This window comes from Paramisgurnus dabryanus, chromosome 14 (genome assembly GCF_030506205.2).
Source record: "Paramisgurnus dabryanus chromosome 14, PD_genome_1.1, whole genome shotgun sequence".
Taxonomy (NCBI): Eukaryota; Metazoa; Chordata; class Actinopteri; order Cypriniformes; family Cobitidae; genus Paramisgurnus; species Paramisgurnus dabryanus.
Genome location: NC_133350.1, coordinates 21,829,532 through 21,842,956, shown reverse-complemented (window position 1 = coordinate 21,842,956; position 13,425 = coordinate 21,829,532). Strand labels below are relative to the sequence as shown.

The 13,425-nt window shown below is 37.0% G+C and overlaps 2 protein-coding genes across 2 annotated transcripts in view; one reads left to right on the top strand and one right to left on the bottom strand.

Annotated features, from left to right (window-relative positions):
• The window catches only part of LOC135719047 (inactive N-acetylated-alpha-linked acidic dipeptidase-like protein 2), a 316,217-nt gene that overhangs the window by 29,761 nt on the left and 273,031 nt on the right, over window positions 1–13,425 (top strand). The window lies entirely within an intron of this gene.
• LOC141280738 (uncharacterized) lies at window positions 811–5,581 on the bottom strand. Its single transcript, XM_073811843.1, has 6 exons — window positions 5,453–5,581; window positions 3,084–3,192; window positions 2,919–2,978; window positions 2,777–2,836; window positions 2,468–2,659; window positions 811–2,385 (listed from the first exon to the last, which is right to left on the bottom strand). The coding sequence occupies exons 1-6, from the start codon at window positions 5,579–5,581 to the stop codon at window positions 1,802–1,804; spliced, it is 1,134 nt and encodes a 377-aa protein (XP_073667944.1). The 3' UTR covers window positions 811–1,801.

Below are 13,425 nucleotides of genomic sequence, written 5' to 3'. Positions count from 1 at the left end.
AGGTTTACTTGCTGCCACATGGTACCGTCTACCGCATTTAACGCAGTATTTGGTGATATCACAGGGCGATCTCCCAAATGCAGCAGCAGAGGGTTTTTTATGGGCATCAAAGCAATATTGCGATTTACAAATTCTCAAACAGTCTGGACAGTGTATTGTCTTTTTAGCATGTTTGTAACACCTACTGTCATTACATACAGAACATGTATATTTGCAATCGTGACCCTGTCTGTTTGTGTACCCCTTGTAACAGTGCTCGCAGACATACGATGATCCAACAAATGCCTTAATACGAGTTATCAAGTGATAATGGGCATCATGCAAGTACAAAAACACTGTCTTTTTATGGGGCTCATCATGTGTCTTATGATGCTCTAACACACCCTCACTTGACCTGTAAAACACCACAATCTTCACTTTCATCACACTCTCAAACTTTGTAATGTGATTAAAGCCCACACAGTCTTGAGGGGTTAGACCTGCAGCAGTCTGTATATCCACAGCCATACGTTCTAACTCCTCATACTCTGCATGGGGTTCAAGAAAGTATGCTAAACATATTGCAAAACACAGATTGTTTGTAAAGTTGGTAGGTGAGAACAAACACATCCTTTTTTTCTTAATCACTTCATCATGGGCTATATCTGTAATCTTCCTACGAACCCCTCCATTCATACTTCTTGCTATTGATACATGCAGTTGCAAACTGTCATCCGCCAACATCTGTACATTACTTTGTGCAACCGATTCAAACTGTTCGATAAAACGATTTTCATCATAGTCGTTACCGGGACACAGTATAGTGTTAACGTCAGATTTGAGACTTGGGCCTTTAAGACTGATATTAATGTAGGATCCCTCACCTCCTATATCTCTAGAGAATGAAACCATTTCCGACAGAATATTTTGGACAAATATAGTGTACGCTGCCAAATCTGTGGTTATGATCTCGCGCAAATTTAGATTTCTGTGGATTTCTAGACCGTTAAAATAGGGTCTCGGGACTATTGTGTAATCACTTACTGTCCCTCCATCACGCACTAGCGTGTCCACGTCACTCTGACTTAGACCCGTAAGGGTGTCTGCCGTATTAGAATTATCGGTAGGATTTACTACACCATAACCTGTTTGTGACAAATTTGTTTCAAATCTTTGTTCATATGTCCGAATCATTTCATTTTGCCTTTCACTTATTTGTTCGTATGTTTGGTCTACCCTCGCAGGCACAGGTTCTAAACTCTGATGTGGATATGTCCGAATCATTTCGTTTACCCTTTCAAGTAATTGGTCTTGTGCAGCAGCAAACATTTCAGTCTCAGCCTCATGCCTAGCCCTTACATTAGGTATTTCTGGACAACTATGTAAATCATCATCTGAACGCACTCTTTTACCAGCCATTTTCAATAATATTTAGAACTTCTCCAGGATTACACAGATATATTCTCTGATTATGCCCAAAATAGCATTACAAATTAACGTTAGCCAATGCCGATATAGCCAAACAAAAAGATAAAACACTTAAATTTCTCTTAACCATAATAAAACTAGCAATCCAAAAAAAATAAACCAGTATCACAAAATAGTATAAAAACCCATCAACAACACGTATTTCAACTATAAACCAGCATCACCAAAATAACCAAAACATATTTAAAAACACACATTTAAAAACAGCATTGCAAAATAGTAAAAAAAAAAAAACCAGCATCACAAAAATAACCAAAACATATTTAAAAAACACATTTAAAAACAGCACCGCAAAATGGTAGGAAAAACCCAGCAAAAACAACACTTATTTCAACTATAAACCATTATTGTGTGAAACAGCATCTTTAACTTGTTGAAGTAGAATTACCGTACCTCCCTGTAGATCGAATTCCTTTCTCTGGACTTTTTCAATGTTCACCAATCGATCAAGCAGCATTCTGTTCACCAAGTTTTGTTCTTCAGAAGTCTTCTGGTGAGCTTCAAATATAAGTCTGGTTAACACCTGTTGATCTTTAGCCCATGAAATTATGGCAGCGATGCCTTCTGCCAGGCTTCTCAGCAATGCCTCTTGAGCTGTACACCTTGAATTTATGGATGCGACGTCTTCAGTCAGTCTTCTCACTTGCGCTATCAATTCCAGCAATAACTCATTATTGAAATGTTCCTGATTTGCAGGTAGAGATGTTTCAAAAATCATAGAAGATTCATCCTCGCCACGGGCTCCAACCACACGTGGCAGATTAACCGCCGCAGATGTCTGCGAGTCCAAAGAAGATGTCAGTACGGTAGTAGCTACCGGCACTATCGCATCACCGTTAGCTTCTGAGACACTTGCCAACGCTGCAGACCATGAATTTGTGACATCACCAGCTCCTAACAGGTTTTCTGTATAGAAATCTGTTTTAAATACAGTAAGATTATTATACTACAACACAACAGTATTTAAACATCGAATATTTAGCTACATAATCACACTTACCAACTGTTTTAATGAAATCTGTGGTGGTATCCCGAGGTTGCACATCAGAGACTAGTGCATTGTCAGGGCATACCCTTTTATCACGGGTAATAGAACGGGACTGCTTTCGTTTCCGACTAAGACTAAGTCTTGAAGATTTTGTAGAGGTATTCTGTGTTACAAACCCTGGCTGTGTAACTAGTAATGCTGCATCTACATATATATATATATATATAAAACAGAAAGAAAAGTTTTTCAAAAAGAATTAATACACATTTAGCATTCAATAATACAGATTAAAGAGAAGTAAAGATCACATAATATAGTTACCTTGCAGTTCGCAGCCCTCATTAACGCCTTGAGAACCCTCATTTATTGCGGGGGCATTTACTATTGGTATGAAAGTGTAAAATGTAAGTAATACATTTTCAGAAAAAAATCTGAATGTATAATTAAAATAAAACAGTATTACCTTGTAGATCGCTGTTCCTAGTGTCGCTTTGCTCTTCAACATTTATCAAAGTAGAATTCACTAATTTGGAATAAAATGTGTAGAATAAAATATACATATATAATATATAAATGTATTTATATAATCATTCAGGAAATTCCTTGCAAATATACTTAAAACACTTACAAAGTTGGTCGATCTGGTCAAAATGATGGTATGTGGGCTGCTTTTTAAAAATTCCTGCATCGTATACATATACATTTAAAAGCCTGTTAAATGTTAAAATAAAATAAGACTGTTTTTACAAATGAAGATAACTTGGTATATCAAACTTGATAAATAAACATATAAAGCAAAATTACTTACCGGTGAGTCCTGAGTCCATTGTTTGAAAAATAAAACAAGGCCGCTTTAAAATAACCGAGAGAAAAGAGATGTCCTCGCGAAAATCAGTTACTGCTGTAAGGGTCCAAATGAGAATCCGGCCTTTTGAACTACGGAGGCGGGGCTTACCATACTCAGGAGGCCGTACCCCACATATTTGCATGGCACAAAACCCGCCCTATATTTTATTTGGTTATTTTTTTAAACCTTTTACAAATAAGGTTATCAACTATAAATATAAGCTTCTCTAGTAAATACTTATACATTTATAATGTAAAGAACATATCTTCATGAAAACCGATGGGAAAATGAATGAACTAGACAAGCCTGTAGTTAAAAGTATAATTACTCATCACTGTTAAAAGAATAATTTTATTTTTAATCATACATTTAATATATTAACATTTTAAACAGTATAAGACAAATGACATTACATTTCACCCTCACATACTTATAGCGATATGTATACAATTTTATTTGTGTAGACATCTAAAGCACAAAAGAATAAGCAATGCTATACTTAAATCTACTTTTTAATTAAATTACATTTAAACACTACAAATCAATAGAGTTGTTTTTCCCAAGAAAATTATGTGTGTGTGTGTGTGTGTGTGTGTGTGTGTGTGTGTGTGTGTGTGTGTTTATGAAAGGGATGATTTAAATATCAAGCAAGGACCGTTTGGTATGTGTAGCCCCATAAGTCTACACGCCCTAGCATTGTTCTGAAACATTGATCTAACGATCCATACAGGATGAAGACGACTGTATTGGTTGTATTTAAATATCAAGCAAGGACCGTTTAGTATGTACAGTCATCAAGTCTGCAGGCCCTAGCATTGTTCTGAAACGTTGATCTAACGAGCCATACAGGATGAAGACGTCTGTATGGTTGTATTTAAATATCAAGCAAGGGCCAATTGCTATGTGCAGTCGTCAAGTCTGCAGGACCTAGCATTGTTCTGAAACGTTGATCTAACGAGCCATACAGGATGAAGACGACTGTATTGGCTGTATTTAAATATCATGCAAGGGCCGTTTGGTATGTGTAGCCCCATAAGTCTACACGCCCTAGCATCGTTCTGAAACATTGATCTAACGACCTAGCGCCTTGCTTCCATACAGGCTGAAGAAGGTACAGACTGTATTGGTTGTATTTAAATATCATGCAGGGACAAGAGACTACATGTCTGCAGGGAAAATGTCTTAACACCTAACCCGAGATCCTAAACTTTTATTCTATTGAACTATACCGACGTATCAGAGGTCTTGGAGTGAGACCCCGGATAGACGATGATGATGGGCTTGGAAGGAAAGATTTACATTACAACTTTCAAGACAGGAAGACAACAGCTTATTCAATTGACCTCCTAACCGGTACCTCTTTTAAAAAACCAACCTAAATACTATTACAACTTATTTTATTTGACATTGATTCTTCATCATGTCTTCTTATTTCTTTAATCATGTGTATTAATTTAATCACAGACATTATGCTTAAAACCAAAACATTCTGACAAACATATTTCTAACTTGTCTTTTTACTGTCTTCTGATTTCTTTAAACACTCACGTATGAGAGGGGAGGCGTGAAACAACAGAGACTATAGGACACCTGGATAAACATCATTTCCTGAACAACTTCCTGAGTATAAACATCAATTGCTGCCATAAAATTTTATTACAGGAAGCAAACAACTCATAAGGTGACAAATTTCACACCTAGGTGTTAGGTCGTAAATCAAGGTCATAAATCAAATTTTTTGACACATGGTGCATCATATTTTCTTCTGTTGATCACAAAGTACAAAGTAGATGAGGAAAACTAGGATTCTGTGTGTATTCAAGGCGCCTCCATTAATTGTTTACAATGTGTGGAATGGTGCGCTGTGATTTGTTGAGCGGATTGAGTGGCATTTGTTGCGGTTTGAAAAAAAGGGAGAAAAGATTACAGAATAACACAGAGGATATTGTATTTTGCGTAAAATGGCATTTATTGCGTTATGGAACCAAACTCTTTATATGTTCTATATATATATGATAGAAATGTGTCAGGCCAGTCATAGACATAAATTGGTGGTTGCAGTGGGAGATGCTTGGAAGCTAAAATAATAATGTGATACATCTGAAAAAAGACATTTAGCTGATATTTCAAAGGAGAAAAAAGGTACAGACCTTGGCACAAAAATGAATGTGACCATCATAGCCACAGTCTTTTCTGATATCAGTCTGTATAATGAAAATATGGGTCATCTCACTCAGTTTCTCAATCTTTCTGTTCTCACACTCCTCTTTGAAAAGCATTTTCACAATCTTGTCTTAAAGGACGTTTGGAGGAATATATGTCCCGTGCTCCCTGACAGGTAATAAGTTAAACTGAATTTGGTTGTCACTGTGTGTCCTTTGCAGGTTGAATTAATAAACATTGTTTTGGTTCTTTTAAAAACAGAATGTTAGCACTACATATATCACTTCCAAGAACATAAAAATATCTATGAGCCAATGTGACTTTAACAATTTTACATTTGTTTGCTTTTGATATGCATTCAAAGCCTAAAAGAATAAGATGGCAATAGGATTGGAAATCTGACTACAATTGACAACTTTCATTCCATTTTCCTTCCTACTCCATTTAACTTGACATGAGCTTCATGCAGATATTGATTGCAACCAACCCATTGAATTTTTTTGGCTCCTCAGTGCACGTTGCATTTAAAGTAACTTATTGAACGCAGCGGTTTGCTGTCATCTGATGATTCGTGAACTGTCAGCTGTTATTGTCTTTGTACTTTGTGAACATTTCAGTAAAAGCTGCATGATTGTATTGTCTGGCACTAAGAACAGACATCAGACCATAATTAAAGATGACAGAGATTTTCAGCACTGTTCACATCCCAGCTGCAGGTTTTTGTAATTTGTAGACGCTCCCTAATGACTCGCTCTCTGACAGTTTGTTAACTCTCCCTAGTCTTGAGGTTCAGAGCCTTTGTAAATTATTCCTTTGGATGTGTGCATTCAACTGACTGACCAAAAAGTCAAATTCATTTATACCTCGAATTACAAAACATCACTTATTTGTGACAGCCTTCGAAGTAGATGTGTGTCCTCGCGACAGTTATCCGCAATGATGTTTAACCCCGTTAAAATCTGCTATACGTCTCATACCTAATTGTCATTCTCATCCAAACTCCTTCGCAACAAGAGGATAGAATTCAAATGAAGCCACCAACAGTCAAACATAATAAAGACATGCAGCATAAAAGTCGCATGATTCCTATTGGCTGAGGCCGTCATTTCTTCACATTTGTTCTTTCTTTGTAATGCATTCTACAAAGTATCATATCCCGTAAAGAGCAGGGAATGAAAATGGCAGATCCCAGAGGAATCACAGGTGACCTCTGACTCAAATCTGCATGTGCCTGTCAGCTATCTTTATTCTTTATTTAAGTCTAAAGCAACAGCAGTTTCGAAAAGGCAGCCCTGCATGAACCTACCGTCTGCTATGGGAAACCAAGGTGATTGACAGTCTCAGCGTGGGGAAATATGTCTCCCCTCATATTCTGAGTTGGATTCTTTAAAATGCAGGGGAAGGACAGAGCTTATCTTCCCCTAACACCTGTGCATGGCCTACTTTAGCATTCAGGGGTTCACACCTAAATATTTGACAATGCTATTTGTTGTGCTTTAAGAGCTTGGTAAAGAGGTCAGATATAAACATCTTTGGCATTGTGTCTGACTTTTCTTTTATTATTTATTTTATTTGCAACCCATTTCCTCTCCTGAAAGAAGACTGCTTATCTGTCCCGCTGCTTATTTTACGTACATTAGGCATCACCTCCAGTTTTTTGTGGGGGATAAACGCTGTGCAGGTTGGGCTGAGGGTCACAGGGCTTGGTGAAATATCTGAGCGTGTCCTTAATGTAAGGGTAAGACATCAAACAGAGCATAGACATAGGGAATATATTGATGTGTTATTATTCACCATATGATAAGCAATGTGTCCCACTCTGGTTTCTTAGTTAGATGTTAAGAAGTAAAGTAAAGTTTCTTTGTCTTGAAAGCGCATGAGTGAATAGGTGTTAGTGCACAATAAGCTAGGATAGTTCCTGTACCTCAAAATTGTGTTAGCAGTACAAAAGGTCATAGGTTCAAACCCCAGGGAACACACATACTGATAAAATGTGTACTTTTCAGTTGGGGCTCGTGACCGCTCATCCGAGGGGCACAAATTCAAAATATATGTGTGTTTTGAGTGTCATGTGTGCTGCTCATTTTTTCAAAATATGTGTTTGTTGCATCATGTGAATCATGTGTCCGATGTGCTTGTCTCAATCTAAGCTCTGCTTTTGACACAGTCTGTCATGAAATACTTATCTCCCACTTTTCTAATATCGGTATCACTGGCTCAGCCATTTCCTGGCTCATTTCCTATATTAGTAACAGAAAATACTATATCACTATACAAGGGCATAAATCTACCATTGCTCCAGTCTCACAGGGTGTTCCTCAAGGTTCAGTTCTGGGTCCACTTTTGTTTATTATATATATCTTTCAACTTGGTGACATCATACGCATGCATGGACTCCAGTTTCATTGTTTCTTATTATTATTATTATTTTTCTTCATGTGCATCTCGTGTTTTGTCAAAATAAATGCCTGCTGTACACGCGTCAAAACCGTTTATGATAAAAGAGACGCTTACGTTCACAAAATACACGCAAGACACTCCCTTAACAGTAAACTCTGATTCTGGCAAACACGAGCGTCTCTTTTATCATAAACCCTTTAGACGCATACAGTATGATGGGCTACATACTGTACATGTTATGATGAACTTCGCATCGAGCGCCATCGAAAAAAGATTACGCTGGTCGCCACTGGTACTTATACAGATATTTTTTTATGAAAGCGTCATGCAAATACATAATTATAAACTAATTTGATATCAAGATGGGATAGGAGAAAATATTTTACCATCTAAAAATGACACACCTCACCTTTAAGAAAATTGTTCTATTTCAGGATGAAAGTGACGATTCTCAGTCTAATCAAAATCCTGTGAAATGCCTACAAAGGCAAACATTTTTTGGCTGTATAGACCGTTCCAAATCAGTAGACAGTATGCAGAATGGCAAATTACAGCTACAATATCGCGATTCCAGACGTGACCCATTGAATTGGTAAAACACAGGTTTTTGGTCATGCTTATTGTTTGTGTGCCTTTGTGCATCCTATATCCTGGCTTCTACCTAATCCATGGCAGGAAGTTTGTCTCTGGAGTGAATTTGTCTTTGTGAATGCTCTCTTTTCTCTCTGCATCCACACCAACCTTTCCATCTCTCCTTCTGCATCCCTTATCTGGTCACCATAATCTCATTTTATGGCTTTGAAAAGCGACTAGGTCAAGCATGAGGTCTAATCTAAGTTTAATTCACTCTATCAGCATGGGAGATTATAGTGGGAGGAAGGGGGGCTGTTGGATAAAAGCCTCTCATCCTTGGCTGCCCTCGCGTTCAGTGTTTCCTTCTTATCCCCTTGTACGTAACCTTGGCTCTGCCAAAAATGGCATGTTTTGTCACGAGCGCCGTGTTTACCCTAACCATTCCACGATCTCCTGCACTTGCTGGCATTTTGCTCTTTGGCAAATGAAAGAGGTTAATACTTTCCGCTCAGGCTTGGCATCTCTTTGCGAAAAGCTGTTACATGGGCCTTTAACTTTTAAAACATGTCATGTTAGAACATGGTTTTACGAGTTTGACTTGGATATTTGACATTGAATGCTGTCTGGGGATAATTCAAGCATTGATGTGTACCAAATGACAGTAAAAAAGTAATATGTTTTTTTTAATGGTCCCTTGGCAGGACATTCTCTATGTGATCCTTCACCTTAGTATATAGAAAGAAAGCTTATATTTTACAGCATTTGGGATATCATGCATTTTATGTTGCTTTTTACTATTGCTTTTAACTTCACATATATTATCTTACATTGCAGATGATAAAAAAATCCAGATTCATAGAAATGAAATGAACACATTCTCTATAAAAACTACTGTCTTGTTTTGCACTGGTAAACATTGCATCAGCCAGCAGGATCTTCTTTTGATATTCGAAAATAGGAATATAAACAAATTAAGGCTCTTTTATGTGTGTAACTCATTTTAGACTGACGCCACATATCAACAGGAAATAAAAGTTGTTTCTGCAAATAAGAAATATCCAGCTAAGAGAAAAGTGGCAGTGAAAATTGCCTGTATGCTGCATATTAGAGATTGAATTTTTGGATACATCCATTAGAACTTCTAATCGAATCCCTTTAAGGAAAATATTTATATTAATATTAAGTAATTTTTTTACTTTTATAGGTTGACAATCGAAATGGGGACCCAATTATAGCACTTAAACATGGAAAAAGTCTGATTTTCATAATATGTCCCCTTTAAGAATGCTAATAGAAAAATTTCTATAAGTACCGGATAAATACATTAATCTATATAACTGTTAATAATATAGCAGTAGATTGTGTTAAGGTTTGCTTTATAAGTATTGCAGATGTCGAATCTGTTCAATAAATATATAAACTTTTTTTGAGCCTGTGTAGAAATGTTCATCTTTGAAATGTTTCTTGCCATGATCATAAACAAAAGCCATAATAATAAAGTATTGTTGTTATATGATAACTCAGTTTAATTTCCATATCATATTTTCCAGGGTGCATTGTTTTAAAGCAGCTGTACAGAAAACTTTCTAGTGCAAGAGATACATGCAAAACTAACCAAATTTTCCACCAAGATTGTCAGAGTTACTTGTCTTTCGCTTGGTCTCCGTGAGTTATCGCAATTTATATGTAAATTAGTTATTAGCCGAATAAACAAAGAACAAACAGAGTAATTACTTAATTACTGAGAAGAGGATCTAAAGTACATTGGTCTGAAAACCTCCCGGTTTCATCATTGGCTTAATTTGGGGAATTATGTACACTATGCGCTACTTCAATTACAGACGAGAGATATCACGATGTGAAGTGATAGAACTTCTCTTCCTCTCTGCTTTCCTACGGCTTTCGCCAGACTCGCGAGCATTAATGTACTCAGTAGTTGTGCCGCTAAGTGCCCTGCACAAATATGACATTGGTGGCAGTTAATTGGTAAGGACAACCCCTGCATCACCAATAAGCTGTTGATGGTGATTAGGATGTAATATGCCCTGGGAAAGCATTAATCTTGTGGGTTCCTGGCCTTTCCCGAAAGAGCTCTGATCAAAGCATGATGGTGGGGCTCAAGGACAGTCGATGACTTTGAGAAAGGTGTGGACGGAAGGCAGGTAGCACCAGATGGAAAGTTCATACCCTGCTTGTTTCAGTGAAATGTCACAACTGTAAAAAAGGTTTTATAAGCCATCAATCATGCACAGCGACCACTCCAGAAATTGTTAAGAGGCAACGGATATTAGACCCCTCCGGTGAACTGTGGAGGTAATTACTAGAGCTTGGCTTAGATGACTTCGTTTTTTGGCAGGGGGTGTAACTGGCAGATGCAGTCTTAGAGTTCATTACACGGCATTGTTGTTAAAACAATCCACATTTCAGACGGATCCGTAAAATGACAAAACTCTTGTGTTATGCGTGTCAGGCCAGTAGATGGCGATGCTACTTCGTAAAGAAACAGTTTGCGCCTGTGCACATATGCATTCTTCTACAGTGTGATAAATATAAACATTCAAGACCTGGAATGCATCAAGCAGTTTTGTTTGGGCAAATGATGAGCTAGGTGACATTTGACAACAAAGCAGCAAAATTGTGTAAAATGCAAAATTGTTAGAGAAGCATTAATAAAAGCATAAACACAGTCTTGTAGGTTGTCATTGTTTCTATGGATGCCGAGTACTCACGCCTGCCTGATGTCACCATTTACACATATTCACACTTTTCTTGTTTACATAAAAACGTTAACACTATCGCAAGTATGCAATTCACAAGTATGTTTGTTCAGAACCCTAAAACTCAATCTTGTAAACAAACAGCCAAAACAAATAAAAAACGTTGTATAAGCAGCCCATTAAAGAAAGTGGTTTCAGCACAGCAGGTCAGAGCTGAAAGAGCAGACACAACACAGCAAGCCATTTTATGTTTAAAAGATTTTTTTTAAGATGTAATATATATATTTTGTGTCCCCAGAGTACATATGTAAAGTTTTAGCTCTAAATACCATATAGAAAATGTATTATAGCATGTTATAATTGCCACTTTGTAGGCCTGAGCAAAAATGCACTGTTTTTGGGTGTGTCCCTTTAAATGCAAATGAGCTGATCTCTGCACTAAATGGCAATGCTGTGGTTGGATAGTGCAGATTAAGGGGTGGTATTATCCCCTTCTGACATCACAAGGGGAGCCAAATATCAATGACCTATTTTGTACATGCTTGCGGAGAATGGTTTACCAATACTAAGTTACTGGGTTGTTCTTTTTCACATTTTCTAAGTTGATAGAAGCACTGGGGACCCAATTATAGCAGTTAAAACCTAAAAAAAGTCAGATTTTCATGATATTTCCCTTTTAAAAGACCTCTAATAGAAACATATATTCCAAACACAGCCCAGATATCTAAAACAATGCAAAATGTAACTGTCAGTTACATTTTAATAGATGTCTACCCCAAAAAAAATGAAAACCAAACACCTTGTAATCACTGTTGACTTTGCTTACATGCTGTAATATCATACATCTCCCAAGTTACTTTGGCACAAAATGGGACTACTGTAATTTAAAGTTTATTTAGGCTAGAACTGGTTTACTCATAGCTGGATTATATACAGTTAGACAGTGAAATGACCGCTATTGCTTGTTGGGAAAGACTCTTTATACTTTTGGGAGATTAATAGCCACATTTGTGCATTTGATTTACTAACAGTGTTGGGGAAAGTTACTTTTAAAAGTAATGCATTACAATATTAAGTAACTCCCAAAAAAGTAACTAATTGCATTAATTAGTTACTTTTCATGGAAAGTAATGCTTAAGTTACTTTTTAGTTACTTTTGCGTTACTTTTTCTTGGCTGAGGCTTGTTCTCCTTCAGGCCTTGCAGGTGTTTATTATGACTGAAAAGTTCTGCATTTAGAAATTGCATATTTCATCACAAAAAGTTTGAACCTGCCATCTCAGTTTCTGACTTAAACTGTTCTCACACAGGCATGTACGCATAGAGTGCATAATGTGACTACGTTTAGTTTAATTCAGTAAATTTTTTATCTATTTAATTTTTTTTTTTTTTAAGTAACTCAAATATTAATGTGTACATTTAAAAAGTAATGCGTTACTTTACTCGTTACTTTAGAAAAGTAATATTATTACGTAATGCACATTACTTGTAATGCGTTACCCCAACACTTTACTAACTACCTAGTTTTAGCACATCCATGTATAACAAAAGGCACCATAAGGGACCAATCACACCAAACGCATTTTAAACACTTGGAAACGCAAGACGTGCCAGACTGCCTTTATTTGGCCACTTTAAAAAAGAGCAGTGCGGCATGTTTTTTATATTGTTAGAAAATGTTGCTGTCATAATAGCAGAAACTTTTTAAAAGAGGACGCATGCTTTGACCTTGATCGAGGGTGAGAGATTCACAAACCCGCAGGAGACAGTGAGCGAGTGGAGCCCGATTGTTCCGAACAACTGTAAACTTCCCCCACCACAACGGAAGGCCCGCCTTTCCCGGCATTCGATTGGACAATGGAAAAACATGAATGACATTGGATGGTGCAGCAGGGGCAAAAAAGGCTAAGCATTCTGTGTGCATAAACATATGCATAGCGCTCACTGCCCATAGAAAATTATTCAAAAAAAAGCCCCTGCAGATGCCATAAACAGGTTCTGTGTGATCCGCCCATAACATTGCATTATTAATATTTTCCAAGTATGCTATTTTAGCAAAACTTTTATTTTTTTATGCCAGTATGCTTAAATGTACATTTTATACTGATCATGGCAACAGTCCATCAAATAGTAATCAAAAAACTAAAAAAGCATTATAATCAGGCATATACAGGAGTGTAGTGTAGTCAAATGCAGCTTCATCACTATTTAAAACTACCGATTCAGGTCCATTGATCACAATAATGGAGTGATACAACGTAGGCTAACAAA